Below are 18,174 nucleotides of genomic sequence, written 5' to 3' on the forward strand. Positions count from 1 at the left end.
TACACGTTTGGCACATGGGAGAAGTTTCAGTTGGTTGCAATCCGCAACCTCACCGCTAGATGCCACCAGATCCTACAAACTAGACATTTAAAAACCCTGACACACCAAGCCGATTGTCGGCCTTCGGACAGTTTGGGACTGTCGGTGAGCGTCTGTCGGCCTAGTTTTTGCGGTGTCTCCCGCATCGTCGGCTCTATCTGCCCGTGTCGGAGGCTTTTCGACCGATTCAGCATGTTGAATACTTGAATACTTGTATTTTGGGTTTCTACTAGAACATATTTACATGATTTAATGTTCATACTGTCTGTCTGAATATACCTGTATTCACCCTCTGTCTGAAACGCTCCGTTTTAGCGCCTGTCTCTTTAAGACCCCCTCCTGAAAAAGCCCAGTTTGCTCTGAATTGGCTTGTGATAAAAATATGGTGCACCTTTCGCAAAGGTAGTTCTCAAGCTGTGGGCGATATATTCTAACGAGCCTGCAAGTGAAATAGTAAGAAGAGGAGCCACATTTTGTGATCAGCCCACAAAAAACTGACTGGGTTGTCTTATTTCACAGTTTGTGGGTTGGCAGGCACTCCAGATACCAAAATGTATGAGCACAAGCACTGAAAACGTTTTTTTTTATGTCCCCTTAAATCATGGTTCTTGAAATGTTTGTTGGAACAGTTTGGAAAAACTTGCAACTGAAACTGATCCTGTGAAAACAACAGGGGAAATAAAATTGTGTCTATTTTTAAAGGTAACAGCAACACTAATGCTACAGAATACGACACATGGACGTGAACATTAAAATGATCCATGAGATGAGAATCCAGCTGTTTCTGGTAGGTAGTTCAGGAATTTACGCGTAGGCATAACACAGACAGCATATAACTAAAACCTAAGACTCGGTTATGTAACACTGAAGACACTTCTGTTGTGTGAAAACTAACTTTTTTTTTCAAACTACCACTTGCCAGACTTGTCTTTGCTCTGAAGTGAAGCAAGCTCTATATGAAAGTCTCCTAAAATAGATCAGGGAAAAGTAATGAAGTAAAGAAAAACACTGCTGGATGTTGATTCATTTGGATGTGACGATGAATGTGAAGAGAAACAAAGACAACGCGGTGGTATGAAGTGATTAAATAGGTTTATTTTGATTTACAGACATGTACATTTTCTATATCAACCCCCCCGGGGGAGCATCACAGTTCAGTTCTAGAATAATATCCATTGACTTCTCTACACTTCCCTTGTATTGACTTGCTCTAAAAATAAAAAATAACCTTTTGTTTTCTGCTCAACATCAGAAATAGGTTTCTTTATACACGATTCTTGTATGACAAGAAATAGCACATTCTCAATACATCACTTCAGTGATTATTAACATAGAATTACTCAATACAACGGACTTATACTCCTAAAAGGATTGGTGCTAAATCAACTAAATTTGGCAAAAGTGAAACTCAATTTATGACCCATCTGACCAGAGCTGACGTCCCTTCTCATGATGATATGTCAGCACCTAACTGTACTGTGAGCATGAAGAGACAGACCTCTGTGGCAGAGGCTGGTGGAGTTGATGCTAGGCTATGGTTCAAATAAATCCCTGAACGTTAAGTGTGCAAAATGGTTTGATCAGTTAAAAAAAAAAAAACATTTACAAGAGCTACAGAAAATTAATGCAAACGTATTTCCCCCTAACCATGACACCAATACGTTCATCACATTGCGGTTCCTTTTGTGTGTAATATGTGTGAGATGTCCAATTCATGATCACAGTAAACAGGACGAATCTTAGTGATGTAAAAAGGTATTGTGTTGTTTCATTGTGATACAAAAGGATGAACAAACCCAATGACATACAGCAAAGTGTAGCATACTTCAAAACCTTAAACTTCCCTTTATAGATTATTCTTCATTATGGTAACAAACAAATAAATACATTGCATCCAAGCCATCATTTACAATATATTAAAATTGCCGCGTGATATAGCTTTATATATATATCTCTCTATTGTAGTTATTTAAAAAAAAACTCATTTGGTAACATTAAGAAAATGAAAAATCAACAAAAGGAAGGTAAGAAGCTTAGTTCATTAAGAAGATGTAGGTGTGTAAACACGTCAGGTCGGACAGAATCACATTCAGAGAGCTCCACGCAGTTGGAGAGAAGCTAAAGCTAATGATCTGGCAACAAGGACGCAGCCCACACAGCACCCCACTCACAGCCAGTGAGTCACGCTCACACATCAATGCTACAAGAACCACCTCGACGTTTCCCTTTTATTCCTCCGCTGAGGTCATTCCATCCTCCTCCTCCTCCTCCTGTGTTTTCTTGGAGGTCTGCAAAGTGCTTTTTTTTTTCTTCTTTTATGCACCAGTTTTAAAACCTTTGACTCCATTAGTGGCTTCAAGGTTTCAGTAAAAATTGGATCCACCAGGTAATATACAACAAAACGAAATCCTTCAGGGTAGCTTCAAATGAAGCTTTTGCCTAAATCTTTGTATGTACAAGCAACTAGCTAAAGCAGACTTTTTTCCTTCTTTGTGGGATTTTGCATTAAAGTTGCGTAATTACAAAAACGATGCAAATGAAAGCACAAATCAAGGTTTGATACTTCCTATTTCCTATGTAAATCTCCAGCCCAGCCGCATAGCAGTTTGTAAAATAGTCACAAAATTTAATGTATTGATTCGTGTATATAGACACAAATTTGTTTTCGTGATGGGCAGCATGAAATCAATTCGTATGTAATACACGTAATTGTGAACTGGGAAGTGTCGGGGTAAAGGTCGGGGTAAAAACGCCGGACTTTCGCCCAGGACACCGCTGTTCATGTCCCGTTTGAAACCAGAAGTCAAAGTTGATTTATTTGTTACGTAACTTCCATACTTACGTTATTCTACTTCCGGTGTTATTTTAACCCAAACCGCGATCTTTTCCGAAGCCTAACTAAGTAGTTTGTTGCCTAAGCCTAACTACGTTGGTCTTTTCCTAAACCTAACTAAGTAGGTTGTTGCCTAAGCCTAACCAAGTCAATCTTTTCCTAAACCTAACTACTGTAAGTAATTTTGTTGCCTCAGCCTAACCAAGTCAATTTATTCCTAAACCCAACTAAGTAGTTTCATTTTGAAAAGACTGGAGCGGAAATTGACACAAGTGTCACGTGTTGCTGGACATTCGTAGGAAAACGCACGAAAAATACGTCACAAAATAAAAGGGAAATTCGTGTCTATGTGCACGAATCAAACAGATTCAATTTCGTGACTATTTCATGAACTGCTGTGAGACTGTGTTGACATCTCTATGTCATTCTCTGGAGCAGGTATTGAGTGGGACTCCTGCAGTGACATCTGAGGACATGCTGGGCTGGTTTCAAAGAGGGATTCCTCTGTTATCTATTATCAACGATAAGAGCTGGCCATTAGTCTAACCTGGGGCGGAAGGATTTCCTGTTCCTGTCTAGGATTTTGATTTCCCTCAGTAATAAACTGACAACCGTGACCCCAGCTCTTCTCAAAGGTCCTTTCTTCTAATGGTGGAATGGGATATCTACAATTGCGAGGGGGGGGAAAGGTCTCTTTTCACAATGCCTGCTATTGTAACCAGCACGGACTCTGGACTGGAAATCCATCATTAAAAGCAACTCCATCTCTGTGTGGGCGTTGTGTCCAGAAATTCAAAACCAACCATCAGAGAGCCAAGAGAAACCTCTAGCTCACTGATAAGGCAGTGTGGATTAAAAAGGTTGGTTTCCCTCGAAAAAACCCAAATGTCTGTATTGCTTCTCGTGTATACACAAAAACACAGGTGTTACTCCTTAAAAAGAGTAGCATTTCATTTACTTTTGGGAAAAGCATGTACAATATAAATTATAAAACATATAGTCCAGTGTTGCCCGGATTGCATCATCGTCCTTCTGAAACAATCATAGGCAGTAACCTCCAGTTTCAAATCCAACATCACACAGAAAAAAAAAAAAAAAAGAAAATCACAAGAAACCTTGTGAAAAATAATGTGCAGAAATGTCTCATCTCTGTCCTGTTCTCTGGCACTGTCTACGTCGATGTAAGTGCTAAAAAAGCTAAAAATAAAAACACATGTGGGGGTCAAAAGAAACAGCTGTTGATGGGAAAGCTCCAATTTTTAAGGCTGATTCACTGACCGCTAGACGGTAACACTTTTTGGCTCTTGGTTCGACGGCTGTGTTTACATGCACGGCTTAACTACGATCGATTATGAGAATACTGCATTCATCATGTAAACACTGTGTTTACGTTTGAATTTGTTAATACTGCGATTCAGATGTGCAGAGTAATCTGATATTAGTCACATTATTGGAAGCTTGTTTAAACAGATGAGCAACACTTTGAGAATTATATTCCTCCTAGCTCCACATTTACAGCTTCTGTCTCTTTACAGGCTCCAAGTGTTGAAAGCCAGAATGAATTGTGGGTAATTTGCATTGGGCAACAGAGGAGCTTTATGACAGCAGTTTACAAATGACACTGCTTCTGCTGTCTTGCAAATATAAACAGCTTAATCAAATCCATTTATAGCCAACAGCTGAATTATAGTGTGCATGTAAACACAGTCAGTGATGAAGTCATGAGGGTCGTTGGTGGTGGTGGTGGTGGTCAGTGCAAAGTCTGAAGGAATGTAATGACGCTATATGGCACTTGGTGCAGATTGACAGCCGATGTAACAGACGGACAGACACGCAGAGACAGACAAGCAGACAGACAGGGCAGGTTCATGGTCAGCATTCAGTAGTATGGCGTCGGGAGTCGGAGGGGGGATTTTGTCGCCCCACCTCCTCCTCCCTGGAAGGTTCAGTGGATCCTCGCAGACAGAGGTGAGGAGGACACCAGCTGTCGGCCGGCCGGTTCTCACCGACCTGTGATTTAGAGGCGTTTCAAGGAGGGGCAAGACGCTCCCTCGTTCCAGTTCTGAGCGGCCTCGACGAGAGTGTAGAATGGAAGAGCAGCAGGAGCCAAGATGAGGAGGAGGAGGAGGAGGAGGAGGAGGAGGAGGATGATCGTGGTGGGGACGGCGGTGACGAGAACACGGACGTGGTTTTAAAGAAGTGGATCAGCTGCCCTCGGTTTTTATCTCCAATTTGTCCTCCTTATTGAGTTTGGTTGCTCCTTCAGATTGCTCCTCATATGGCTGTCACCTGAAAGAGAGACAGAGAGAGAGACAGAGAGAGAGAGAGGGGAGGAAATAGTGACGGTCAGAGTCCGGCCTCACCACAGGACATTCTCATGTAATTAATGTTAAGGTCGAAAGCTCCTGGGCCATCTGTTAGGACCTTCCTGATAACGCCTGCACTGCACACCAGGACCAGCCTGTGACCTAAATATTTTCTGCACACAGCATACCAACACATAACAGTTTGTTTAATGCAGACCCCCACCCCCCAATCCCACCGATCCCCAATCTGTACAACAGCAAGCTATAAACCACAGTAACACACAGACGCTGTTTCTACGGATTGCAGCTTTACATTAGATGTTGATGTTACTGTGTTTATGCCTCAGTGTAGCCTATATATCAAATGTGTTATATACACCAAGATTCATGAAGGAAAGAATTTGCTGATGTAAAAAATGCTTCTTTCAGCAGAATTTTGTAAGAATACAGACTGCATAAATTGATGTCTAAAAAACAACAACTTGGAAACTTTTACTTGGAGTTAAATGTTAAATTATCTCTAACTAATCATTTAAACCTGCAGTAGGCAGAATGTTTTTGGCATCATTGGGTAAAAATTCCATAATAACCTTTCAGCATATTGTAATTCTGAGAGAAAACTAGACTTCATGGCTCTGTTTTCAGGCTTTAGAAAATCTCTTAATATGCACTAAGCAAATACACAACGAAACAGACTTGTATTATTATTATTATTTGTTAATGGCTATTAATTCTGACTTCTTTAAATCTTCTCCAGCTGCTGAAATGCACAGAAGCAAAGCTCATATGAAGGGAAAACTACACTCCAGTTGGAGACTAGACCATTAGGCGTTCATGGGACCACGCTAGTGATCTCTTGAGATTGGATGAGAGAGACAGCGGTGCGTCCCGTTGTTTGTTTGCGGTCTGTCATTATGGCACCCTGGATGCTCCAGTACACAAGCTACTACTGCTGCTACAATAGGATTAGTGCAGGGAGCTCAGGGGAGCGTTGTTCTGTCTCTAACACACACCCACAGTGTGCATACATAGACAATATACGCATGCAGAGACACTGCTGTGTTCCAGAAACACATCGTACAAACCAGGTTAGTAGCTTAAACAGGAGGATTAGAGGATTCACAAAAACAATGTGTTTTGGTTCTGTAGCTGCTGATCCATCCTTCTCTGGGATGAACCATTCCCCTCAATTATCAGTGTCAGTTGTTGCCGTAAACTGTGAATTGTTTATGAGCCAAAACTCGAAATTAAATTGCTCAAATGCCAGCGTGACATAGAGATAATTAAAGCTGTGAACGCTCTGATATGTGCGAGGTTGGCCTGCCTCCATGCAGCTTCACTACTACTGTGCTGGAGACTGTTGGCTTCTCGAGCAAAGGGGGAGGTCTGATGGTCTGGCAAGCGAATAAACTCTAATCACGCCAACTTGTAGTGGGTTTTTGGCCGGGAGGATGCAAATCACGAGGGCTGACATTGCTATAGATCTGACTGGCTGGAGGACAGAAGTGATACGTTGCTCTGAAGAGGGCACAGTTCCAGATCTGGGCCTTTCTGAATACATTGTAAGCTATCGGAGCCTGGCTGTACATTGTGTGCGTGTATGTATATATATATATATTGTATATATATGTGTGGTCTGTGGTCACTGCCCTACCCGGCACCATGAACCCGCTCAGCCCTGCTGACTGAGGATTCAGAGCTTTTGTTGAATGATAAGAGTGCGAAGAAGGAAAGAACATGCCTGCAGCTGTATAAACACTTTTAACAGTTAAAGTTTGGACAGCAGTGACTAAAAATCTGAGTTTGGCCCCCGTGATACGAGTTTCCTTCCCGACTGATATGGGATTGTGGTTACTGAACAAATGAGCGTGAAGCGCCGTCTGCTGTCAGATCTCACGCTGATCTTTTGACAACCCCCAGCTTGGGGATGTCCTCTAGTTATCATGGGGAGTGGGGTGAATCTGGTCAGCAGAGGCCGGTTCCTCCTGCAGAGGAAGTTAATTGGATCTCAGTGTATCTGGGATAGCATCAGCGGAGATTAATCGCCTGCGATGTCTAACAGCTTAGGCGATTACTGCTCCTCTTCATCCTCATTTATTCAGCGCTCGTGTGTCTTTTCTCTCCTCCTCTAAATTCCTCTCCCTCACTTCCAGTCTTTGTCAGAGCCAAACACTTTTTCTGTAATCTAAATAGTCTCCTTAATCTACCACAGCACTTCACAACGGTATATATCATCTTTCCCCTCCCTATGTTTCTTTCTTAAGACCGGCCCACACAGATCTTGAAAATATGAGAGACCCCACACATACCGACATGTTATGTCAAATTTAACAGTTTTGTTCCTATAGTGTGTGGTGAGCAACGATTTGGCCAAAACAGCACACCGCACACGAACAGATTCCATTCATGAACAAGAGTCCCGACTAAAAACAAAGAAAATCTTGCTATCAATCGTGACTTTAGTGTAAACAAACATGGCGGATGACGGGCAGGAAGAATTAGCGATTTTATTTTTTGCTCTACTTTGTACTGAAAATTCACGAAGGATGGATGAATGAAGTCATGGAGACACGTTAAATAAACACTTGTGTTGTTGCCACTAATCAACAAGTTGGTCCTCCATATCTGAGGTTCATCTTACTACTACTTTATGCTTCGCATTTTGCATTAGCTCATGCATTAGCTGAGGCCGCTATGACGGCAGTGGTTGTCGTTGTGCTTCAGTCAGCTTGGTTCCCAATTGGCTATCGTTCTTTCCCGCGTGACTGTGTCATCAGCTATCCTCGGGGTTCCCCACACACAACAGGATATCGGTGCGGTCAAGATGGACTTCCGAGCCAATCGGAGGATGTAAAAAACACTCTTAACATACCTCACACCAGAGGAATATCTAGAAAGATAATCTATAGAACCATCAATAAATCAATGCTTTGCTGATGATCGTCGGGAGGGGGGGAATCAGGCCCGTGATTCTCGTGTAGTGAGCACCCGGCATTAATTGTTTCTCAGAGCAGCATGTCGTACCTCAGGGAACAGTGGTCGGAATGAGTGCGAAGACTGATTGTCACCAGACAGAGGATGAACTGTGAACTGTATTGATCTGCGAGACAGAACCCCCGAGGGAGAAAATATCACCCGTCGCTGATTGGATTATCCTCCAAAACAAATTTGTTTGGAATCAATCACCACGGAGCGCCTCGGTGGTTCCACTTCAGAATAGAAGTGATCAGTTCGCGGGCGCACTCAACTCTGACCTCATGCAGCTATAATCACTGTTCTCTATAATTAGCCCCTTTTGACAGCAGGGAGGGAGAACATGCTTTAGCTGCTGTGTGTGACAGAGGGCTGATGAAACCCGCGGGCTGAGAGCACAAACTGCCACCGAAACCCGATATGTGTGGCAGCCAACCAGGAACCTTTCATGTCACCTGTCATTAGCTGTGCATGCTAATGTCACCCTGTCACTGATAATGACATTGCAGTAGCCTACTTAGTGTAAAAAAAACATGCTGGTGTAGTTTTGCATGTTGTAGCCCATTAACTACAAATTATGATGATATTTCTGCAGACTATTTTTCCAAAGCACGCCACAACGTCTTTAAGATTGATTTCCTGCCTTCAAGACAGCCGCTGCCTCCCATTCGTCAGCGCACAATGCAAATCAACTTGCAGAGCTTTCTGAAATTGCTTGTGACGGGTAATCCATCACACTATAACTGTACTTTTTTTGGGCCTTTGCTATGATGGGATGAAGCCGCAAGCACGAAGTGTATGGAGCAGTCTCATTGTTGGCACATTCAAGGACACTTTGACACTGAGCCATATCTAATAACAATAAAAGAAACTCACAACATCCATGTTATGTGTTAATATGTATCCTGAGTTATCATATATATAAGAGGTGGACATAGCTACAGTGACGTCACACAATGGTTTGTAGACTAGGGTTTTGAAGCCTCAAGTTTGGCATTTTCTATACAATCAGACCTATTTTTGCAACCAGAGGAGTCGCCCCCTGCTGGCTATTAGAGAGAATGCAAGTTTAAGGCACTTCAGCATTGGCTTCACTTCTCAGACCCGGATGTAGCCCGCTCGATTATTATCTACATTCTGAATTATTACTTCCAGAGTAGTTTTTAGTCTTTGCATCTCATCGTCCAATTCTGTGTTGTAATACAATACAGCATTGCACAATGAGACAATAAAGCCGGACCTTTTCATTAGCCAATGCTCAAATGTCAGATGTCATGTCGCCCTTGAATGCATCCACAAAGGAGAACACTTTTTACAGTGGTCGTAACTGACTTGATAGATGGATAGACCACCAGGACGCCTCTGAAAGTTTTGTTCCAAAGTGAAATGAATAGAAATGAATGGTTGTCTGTAAATAAATCTGTAAACGAAGGTTTGAGAAAATAGCAATGATATGAAGTGTTTTTTGTAGTCCATGGGATCATCCTGTCTTCCGCCTGCAGGAATTTACACCTTCGTACAGTATTTCTTTTTCTTACCAAATCGACTGTTGCCTTCAAATACTGCAGGGAGTTGCAGCTGGCAGATCACACCGCTTCCTCAACTGAACTCTAACCAATCTGTAAGAAATCATTCACGCCTCGATTCCCCAGTTTTCACAAGTTGGTGCAATTTTTATCATGAAAAACTCTAATCAGAGCACCTGTCAGAGAGTTTATGATGAAATCTTTGACGTATTTTAATCCTTGAATACCAAGAAATAAACTAATTTGCATTTTTTGTAGGAAAGCTACCCAAAAAATATAAAATATAAATCCTTCTCCATTTCCCACTGAAGACCCATGGGGAGCATTACTGGGAGGTGGCGATAATAAACCCAGTATACACATTCATGACCTATATTTTTGCACTTTGTGTACATATATTTGACGAATGTTTGGACGGCAAATAAACCCAGATAGGGTCACAAAAGAAATGATTAGGAAGGGGTAAAACCTTGACCTTTTGGAAAAACATGATAACCTTTACAAACAAGTCACAACAGATTCCTTGTCCTTCTAATCAGTGAGTCAGAATTTAATCTTGTTATTCTTCAACGGCGACTACAGTAGCTCCCCATTGTCCTACGGTGCAGTCGGCTGGTGTGCTGCCAATTATTGCGTCTTTTCTTTGCTGGGTTAATAATTAGAGAGGTTTTGCACCGTGTGTGTGAGTTTGATAAAGGCAGGAAGGAGGGAAGGCAGCTCAGGGCTTGATAAGATGTCAGATAGTTGGTCAAATAGCCACCAATCCAAGAATGCCTGGACACTCCCTGAGCACAATGGGACGGGAAATGGATCACAGATCAATCATTTGTGTATTATCACTGTGTATCACCTCCAGCTGTCATTTGGATAGCCTCGGGTCAAAGTGTCTCTTAAAGTTGTAAAAGGTAGATTTGAGCAAATGTTCAGCTGTAAAATGAGAAACTCTGTGACCCGGCCGCCATGTTGAGATCAATTGAGGAAATACCAAGCACCACCAGCCGGAGCAAACTTTCTCATTTTACAGCTAAACAGTACACTACAAGATGTTTCTGAAAACATTTGAGGTGAGAAATAGGCATTACAGTAACACAATATTGATTCATATTTCATCAGCGCTGCCTAGTTTGACCGTTTGATCGGAGTATGCGAGTGATTGACAGCTGCTCTCTCTCTGAAATGACCTGTGATTGGCCAAAGTCTTCCGTCACGGGCTAGATTTTCTAAAGCCTGAAAGCAGAGTCAAGAGGAGGTGCAGAAGTCTCTCAGAACACTTGAATTATAATATGCTGAAAGGTTATTTTGGAATTTTTGCTCAATGATGCCAAAAATATTCTCCCTACTGCCGCTTTAAGTCCTGATAAATCTTGTTTTCAGATCTCTGTTCCTCCTAATGAAAGGAGCTCTACGGGATGCTTCCCGGGTAATGAGAAGAGAGGCCTATAAATGTTGATGTTCCGAGACCGTCTCTTTGTTAACAACCACTTAAACTGCTGATGTGAAAAGTGCAAAAGCGTCTTTAGGGAGAAAAGGCAATTTACCTGGTCATACCTTGACTGAGGAAGGTGGTCGTGTCATCTGGCTCAACCTGAGGAGAGAGGAGGAATAGTTTAAGGAAAACTTTCAGGCAGATCTTCTACAAACCGCATTCAACATTTATTATTCACGCATAATCTCACTTTCCCAACCAATTTCTCCCAGTTCCACTCATCACATGCTAGCTGTCTTCACCGGTCTGTCAGTCATCACAGCCTTCCAGGCTGCAGTGCTCAGCCTGCCTTTGACCCACACTGAGTCTGTATTGTCAAGGCGCACTGGTACAGCAGAAGAGACAGTTCTGCTCTCACACATCACAAAGTGTAAATGTGGACTGGGTGAATGCGTAGAGGGGGATGGGTATGGGGGGGTACGCACTGAACCTGAGCTATTAATGGCAACCCCGCAGCCCAAAAAAGCTAACAACCTAGAAATAATAAAGCACTCTTTAAGGCTGGAAATAGAAAGGCGCGCTCAAGTGAGTAACTCGTTCGGCTTCGCGCCTTTTATAAATAGCGCTGAGTATCTGAGGACACACTCAAAGGAGGGAGAAAATAAAAGCCGCAAAGCGCTCTGTAAAGTCAGGGGGAATTTATAAATCGGGAGCTTCATAGCGTGAATGGAATCTATAAATATCACAGTCATGAAACAACCCTAGTTGTACAAAGTTGTGGATGTTGTCATCTTTCTTGGTCCCCGAGGTGCTGTTTGCATCTTGTTACATAAGAGCTGCTGCTGTTCGAGTTTCAATTTTGTCTTCATTGGGATGTTAAATACAAATCTGTAGAAGCCTTTCGTATAGCATGTGTGAGGTATATGGTATGTTTGCTCTATATATATACACTTTGATGTAATCTGACAAGCTGGTGCATGATTAACTCATCTATAGGTGAGGCATCCAAGCAAAGGTGGACGTGAACAAGAACTATTCTGATATTATGTGTTCATGATAAATAAAGCTGTTTGTTAAAACTTTATAAAGAAGGGCTTATCAGAAAGTGGCACCAAAAGTTTAGATATAAGCTTTGAAATGTAGCAGTATAAACTCTATAACATGATAACTCAACAGCCAGCCTTCACACATCTATGTTAAGGACGGTATTTGTGAAAAAGAACATACAGGAACAAGCTCCAAGTGTCTCTGTTTCGTGTATCTGAGACTTTTCACTCCATCTGTTGCTCTATTAGCTTTGCCCTACAGCATGTAGTGTGAAAGTCAAGGGGTTGTGGTTAGATATAGTTGGAGTGAACATGTGCCATCTGCCCACATCATGCAATAATGTGGTGAGATAACTTAAACCACATATTGGACCACAAACTAGCATCAATTACTGGCACGACGGACGGCAAGAGTGTGACTTTTTTTCTCTTTAGGTCATTGTTCAGCATTTCTTTCCTTTTTTCCCCCCTGGACCAGGCCCAACAGAAACCATAGCACGGCTTAGTGGTGCCTTTGCAGAGATCCTTTTAAAACTATTAGCATTACACAGAGGAAATATCAACGGCTTAGATGGTAGCTTGACCCCAGGATTATAAAGTATAAGTATAAGTCTTCTGAAACTTGAAGTTCAGTTTCCACATTTCTTTTGCACATTTTCAGTTGTCCTCTAATGATTACAAATAGGCTTATTCTGCTTAAGTTGTACTAAAATCTCTCTTCTGATGAGGGGTTTTGGCGTGGGAACAACAAGCGACCAACTCCACAGGGTGAAGACAAGGCGATTGCAGACAGACATCAGGCTGCCATCCTGTCTAAAAACGTCCCTCATCTTCAACAGGAAGGAAGTAATTTCTGGGAGCGCTGGCACCAGGGGAGCAAGTCAACGCGATAAAGAAGTAGGAAAAAATAGGCAGAAAGAAACAAGAAGTGATGCCTCACCATCCAAAAGAAGATGTTTGTTTTAGCCTTTTAAGGCCATGACCAGCCGCTACCGTGCCCCCTTTGGTGTTTGAAAGAGGAAAATATGAATGCATGAATAAGAGGGGTGGTAGCTGGTAAAAGTCTAAGTAAGCACACTTAAACAAATTGATGGCTAAAACAGCTTGTGTCAGCTCTGGAGCACTTTTAGCTGACTGGGACTTTCTATTGGCTCTGGGGCCTTTCTGAGCCTTGCAGGGTTGGCACCATTGTTGGCACCGCTGGGCAGCTTGTCCCTGACACACGTCACACCGCACCAACGGGGTAAAGAGTACAGCATTGTCCAGATGAACCTCTTTGTGTCTGTATGGCACTCACAATATTATTGCTATTTCCTTCAGCCTCTTGCACTGAGGTGGCGTGTTTGGATTTGTGGAGCTCTTACTCAGAAAGTCAGCGGTGGCATCTCGAGCAAGTCTTAAATATTTAAAGAATGAATAACAAATGAAATAATGACGAGTTATTCAAACAATGTCTGAGTCACTTACTGTTTCTCGGCCCTCTCCCTGTCATCCAGGAAAAACAGCGCGGTGGCCAGGAAAAACATGCCCCCCAGGACGATGATGAAGGGACAGAGCATGAGGGCATAGCCCAGACTGAGGAACCGCCACAGCGCTGACGTAGCATAAGTCTCCTGAAGGGCGTCGGAGATCTGCACACACACCACAAATACACACACAGACAAACACAGAGAGGAGAGGAGAGATTTTATTCGTACTATTCATCTCCCAAAAGTTCTTAAAATATCCCGTCATGCTATGCTGCTTATACACTCACACTGACTCACATGCAGAGCAGAGTTCTGCAGGTTTCATCATAGCAACAGATAAAAGTGACACACAGCCTGATGTAAGACACGTGTCTTACATGTTTTTTAGTTTTAAGAGAGGCAGGATTTCACAGCTAATAGCTCATATTGCTGTCGAAGGCTTGACTAACGCTGGCGTTCTGTCTGCCATGCGCAACGCTGAGGAAAACAACAGCTGGAGAATGGTGGGCGTGAAGTGACCATTTCTGCCTCCCAGCATCACTCGTGAGGCAGCTCGATCACCGCACGGACAAAACGTGACAGACAGGAGGCTGCCAGCGGTAGCTTTTAGCAGATTATGCATGCACATCAGGAAGAAGAGAGGGGGGCTTCTAGTCTGAGCGGCCATAGGTCACCCCGGCTGAAGCACATTGATTATATGTTAGCATCAGCAGAATGAGGTTCTCTACGGTGGGAGCTGGAGAACTGCTGACAGAAGGATGTGGGAGGGAGTGGCCGACAGTATGTGTTCATGTGTGCATCATGAGAAAGAGAGAGGACGGTGGAAGAAAATAAATAAGATGCACATATGTGACAAAATCTGGTGTACGTCCAGCATCTCTGTGTGTGTGTGGCCAGCGTAGAGCTGTTTCATCAAGTACTGTAAATTGCCTGCAACTTGCACGGTACAGCTTGAATGCTATAAATACATAGCGAACTGCTGCATGTCTAATTATCGAGCTAGAAGGCATTTCTTGGGAGATTGCTGAGAGATTGTTCCTGGCGTTCCCCTGCCACCCACTCTGCCCGCGGCCATGTCCTACTCATGCAGTATAGGAGGAGTCCATTATGTATCTCTCGGGGGATTCTTCTGTGACAACTGCTTTGGTCTACGTGCTGATGGAGGGGGATCTTGGCTCGAGCTCAGGAGGACTTCAGATGCACTTTTGTTGCACAACAGGAAGAGGTACTTGTGTGATATTTGAAGTGGTTGTGTTATATTTGTTGTGTTGCATTTGGACACCAATATCTGCAGGCGTTCCCACAAAAAGGCAACTATGGTGCACTGGGAACACCACATTGGTTTTTCCTAGAGTTGAGCACATCATCTGCCGATCTGTTTCGGTGTACATGTCAAAAACCCAGTTGTGAACCGAAAGGACTGACTCACTCACTTCACTTTCTCCCTGTGGTTGCTTAGCAATAACCACCAGTCTGTTTTTCCTTGAGATTCTCCACTTTGCTCATTCAGAGGATTGCTGCCAATCTGCATGGGTGACTGTACTGTATATCTGCCCGCGCTCAGCAGCGTGCGTCACGACAAGTCCATCACACTCGCGTGCTAAACCTCGGTTCAGGAACTGAGGCAGTGAGCGGTGACGCACTTGGAGCATTCTGGGCCTCGTTGGTCGGAGGTTTGCGGAGGAGTGAGAAACCCCCGGACATTCAGTATGTCACTCAGAGGAGAGTCGTGACCCCGGAGGCTGGATGGAGAACCGGGGTGACTGGCTAACTGTGGGGCCATCGTGTCTGGGTAATTCTGGCTGGCAGCGTGTGTGTGTGTGTGTGGGCTACTTTATTCTGACATGTGAAGCTTGTTGGAATATTACCAGAGCTATTGTGTTGGGTGGCCTCCCTTATCCACATGTCATGTTGTAAGGTTGTAACTGAAGGTGAAACTAATAGTTATTTTCATTATTAAATAATCATTTCATTAATTTATGTCATTGCAATAGTGAAAAGTGATCAAAATCAAAAGTTCCGAGAGCCCAAGGTGACATCTTTACATTGATTGTTTTGTCCGACCAACAAAAACCCCCCAAAAATGAATTACTGATCAATTAAAGGGGACAACCGGAGGGTGGGTGCTACGCTTCAGTGATGTATCAGCAGTGAAGAGCAGCGGCCGTGAGCTAGCCAGTGTGACACACTCACATGCACGAAACATGCACTAACATAGCAAATAGTTTGCTGCTATATTAATGCTCTGAATATCGAATAGAGAACCTTTAATTAGTTGTCAAAATTACTGTCAGCTATTTTTCTGTGGATCGTATAATCCATTAATCGACTAATCTTTTCAGGACTGGTTGCAATACTTACACAAGTCAAATTAAAGTGAACCAGACTGAGTCATATAGTATTTCAAAGTACAGCATCTCTTAAAGTGTCAATAGGACTATTGTACAATATAAGATGACACTGGGTTTCATTTGATCTGCAGAAACAGTCTTTGAGCCGGATTCTGTTTCCCAGCATTTGGATTATTTTTTTTATAAATGCCAGTTTTGTTTAGTCTTTTGAAGAGCTTGTCAGTACTATGACTTACTGCTCCTTTCATCAGCCTTCGACAACAGTAGCACAGTCACATCTCCATTTACGGAGGAAAAGAAAAACAGGACACTTTGAATGCAGCTCGACAGACAGCTGCGTCTGCTGCCAGCCTGTCAGGCCCCGACAGAGAATCTCCAGGATCAGTTTGATTTACTAATCAAAGACTCCCACTTTGCCTTTGTTAACATGACCTAGGCCGTGAGCCAGAGGCACAACAATAAAACACAATGTAAACACATGAGGCAGTCTATTCTTGCCCAGCAATTTACTGGCACCAAAGTACATCATAAATACTAATATAAAAAGTTAAATATTAGGACACGATGTGAAGATTGAGATATGGCCATGATGTTACTGCAGCATGTCTTTGTGTTGCGTCTATTTATATTTTGTAGGGCTGTTAATCGATTTCATCACGATTAATCGCAAATTAGTTGAGCCCGCTACAACCTAAAAATCGCAAGTTGCGTTAATGTGTTAAAGAAATTAGTGGCGTTAAAACGAATTTGCGTTAATTATTGCGTTAACTTTGACAGCCCTACTATTTGGCCTTGCTTCCTGTGTGCTCACATAAAGGCATACAGAATGTGCACCTCCATGGAGTTACTCTTTAACTTCAGAAATGTTCATTCTCTATAGGGAATGAGAAGAATGCTGCTTGACAGTCTGACGTGGATCCTGTTTTACACTCCACTGAACAGCAAGCAGCACTTGTATTCTGGCCTCCTGGATGTTATTCTTTGGATGTATGCATGCAGTTTGGATGGGGCGGGGGGGTGGTTGGGGGCGGCTGTTGGGGGATGAGTGACTCTGACCTTGAGAGGCCTACCAGTAAGAACCACTCTCTCACCTCCTGACCAATCAAATACAGTAACACCGGCCCCTCCTGGGAGCCATGAGGTTTACTAGAAAACGCCACTGACAGCCTGAAGAGCAGTGGTGAAATCACAACTGTGTTCGCCGGCCCTCCTGAGACGTGTGCTAAAAGCTCCTCTTGTACCGCACTTTGCACTGGCCCACTTAAAGCAAGAGCTGAACTGGTATCTGAATACAGGTTGTGTATAATATGAATGGGGCGCTCACAGAAACAGTGAAGATGACACGTTCCAGCTGATATTTACGACCTGTCGGGCAAATTTGACAGTTTTTTTTTACGATCGCTTAAGCACAATTTTGAGGGCTCATTTTATCAAAACACTTCACACAATCACCTCGGATCTTTTGCAAAATGAAACACTTCATTCAAAACTATACAATCATTTTAAAAAATGCAAGTTTGTCACCGTACGGCACACATGGTTCTTATGATCTGATTCTGTTTGAGCCAGTTACACACTGCTGTGCTCAATCTGAAACATTTTCCAATGATATAGTCTGGGTTTGATTTTTTCAGGGACGTTGTCAGAGAACAGTGTGTTGCACTGCACACTGCTGAAAATACTTATTTCTCTCCACATTGTAAAAATCATTCAGTACATCCATGCATTTCCAAATGTTGCAGTGAAAATCAGAACACAACATACACGTTTTTGAAAACAGGCCTCTCGCTGCGATGTTGACTTCCATTGGACTTGTAAAGAGGTACTCACTTGTGGTCTTTTTATAGTGCCTACATCGTGATTAATGAGTTGACAATCAAGCAATTAGGTGTTCGGCCAGGTGGCACGAGAAACTTTGGAAACTTAAGCTGAGGTTTTGCTCACTGAGTTTCAATAATTGTGCTTTATGTGTCATTTTAGTGTGTTAGCAATCGAAAAAAAACTAGAAATACATCCCCCCCCACCGCCTCACACATCTTCTGGAAGAGTCTTACCAGGCCTATCAGGTACGGACTTCCTGCGTCACCCAGGAGATGAGAGGTGAAGCTCTGAAAGGCGACCGCCGTTGCTCTCCTTGTGGGGATAACGACAAACTGCACATACAGAGAGAGAGAAAAATACAGTTAGATGGTGAAGAGACAGAGG

The 18,174-nt window shown here is 43.0% G+C and overlaps 1 protein-coding gene across 2 annotated transcripts in view; it reads right to left on the reverse strand.

The window, feature by feature from the left end:
* Positions 1-3,798: 3,798 nt before the first annotated feature.
* Positions 3,799-18,174, reverse strand: part of spns2 (spinster homolog 2 (Drosophila)) — an 81,252-nt gene continuing 66,876 nt past the window's right edge. The window contains exons 11-14 of one of the 2 annotated variants that reach the window (XM_037748484.1): positions 18,024-18,122; positions 13,617-13,780; positions 11,226-11,262; positions 3,799-5,161 (exon numbers count right to left, since the gene is read on the reverse strand). In XM_037748484.1, the coding sequence (XP_037604412.1) occupies positions 5,147-5,161; positions 11,226-11,262; positions 13,617-13,780; positions 18,024-18,122 (315 nt within the window). In that variant the 3' untranslated portion in view covers positions 3,799-5,146. Of the gene's footprint in view, positions 5,162-11,215; positions 11,263-13,616; positions 13,781-18,023; positions 18,123-18,174 lie in introns of both variants that reach the window. The other variant, XM_037748485.1, reaches the window with a different exon arrangement.

Source organism: Sebastes umbrosus, chromosome 17, assembly GCF_015220745.1.
Source record: "Sebastes umbrosus isolate fSebUmb1 chromosome 17, fSebUmb1.pri, whole genome shotgun sequence".
NCBI lineage: Eukaryota > Metazoa > Chordata > Actinopteri > Perciformes > Sebastidae > Sebastes > Sebastes umbrosus.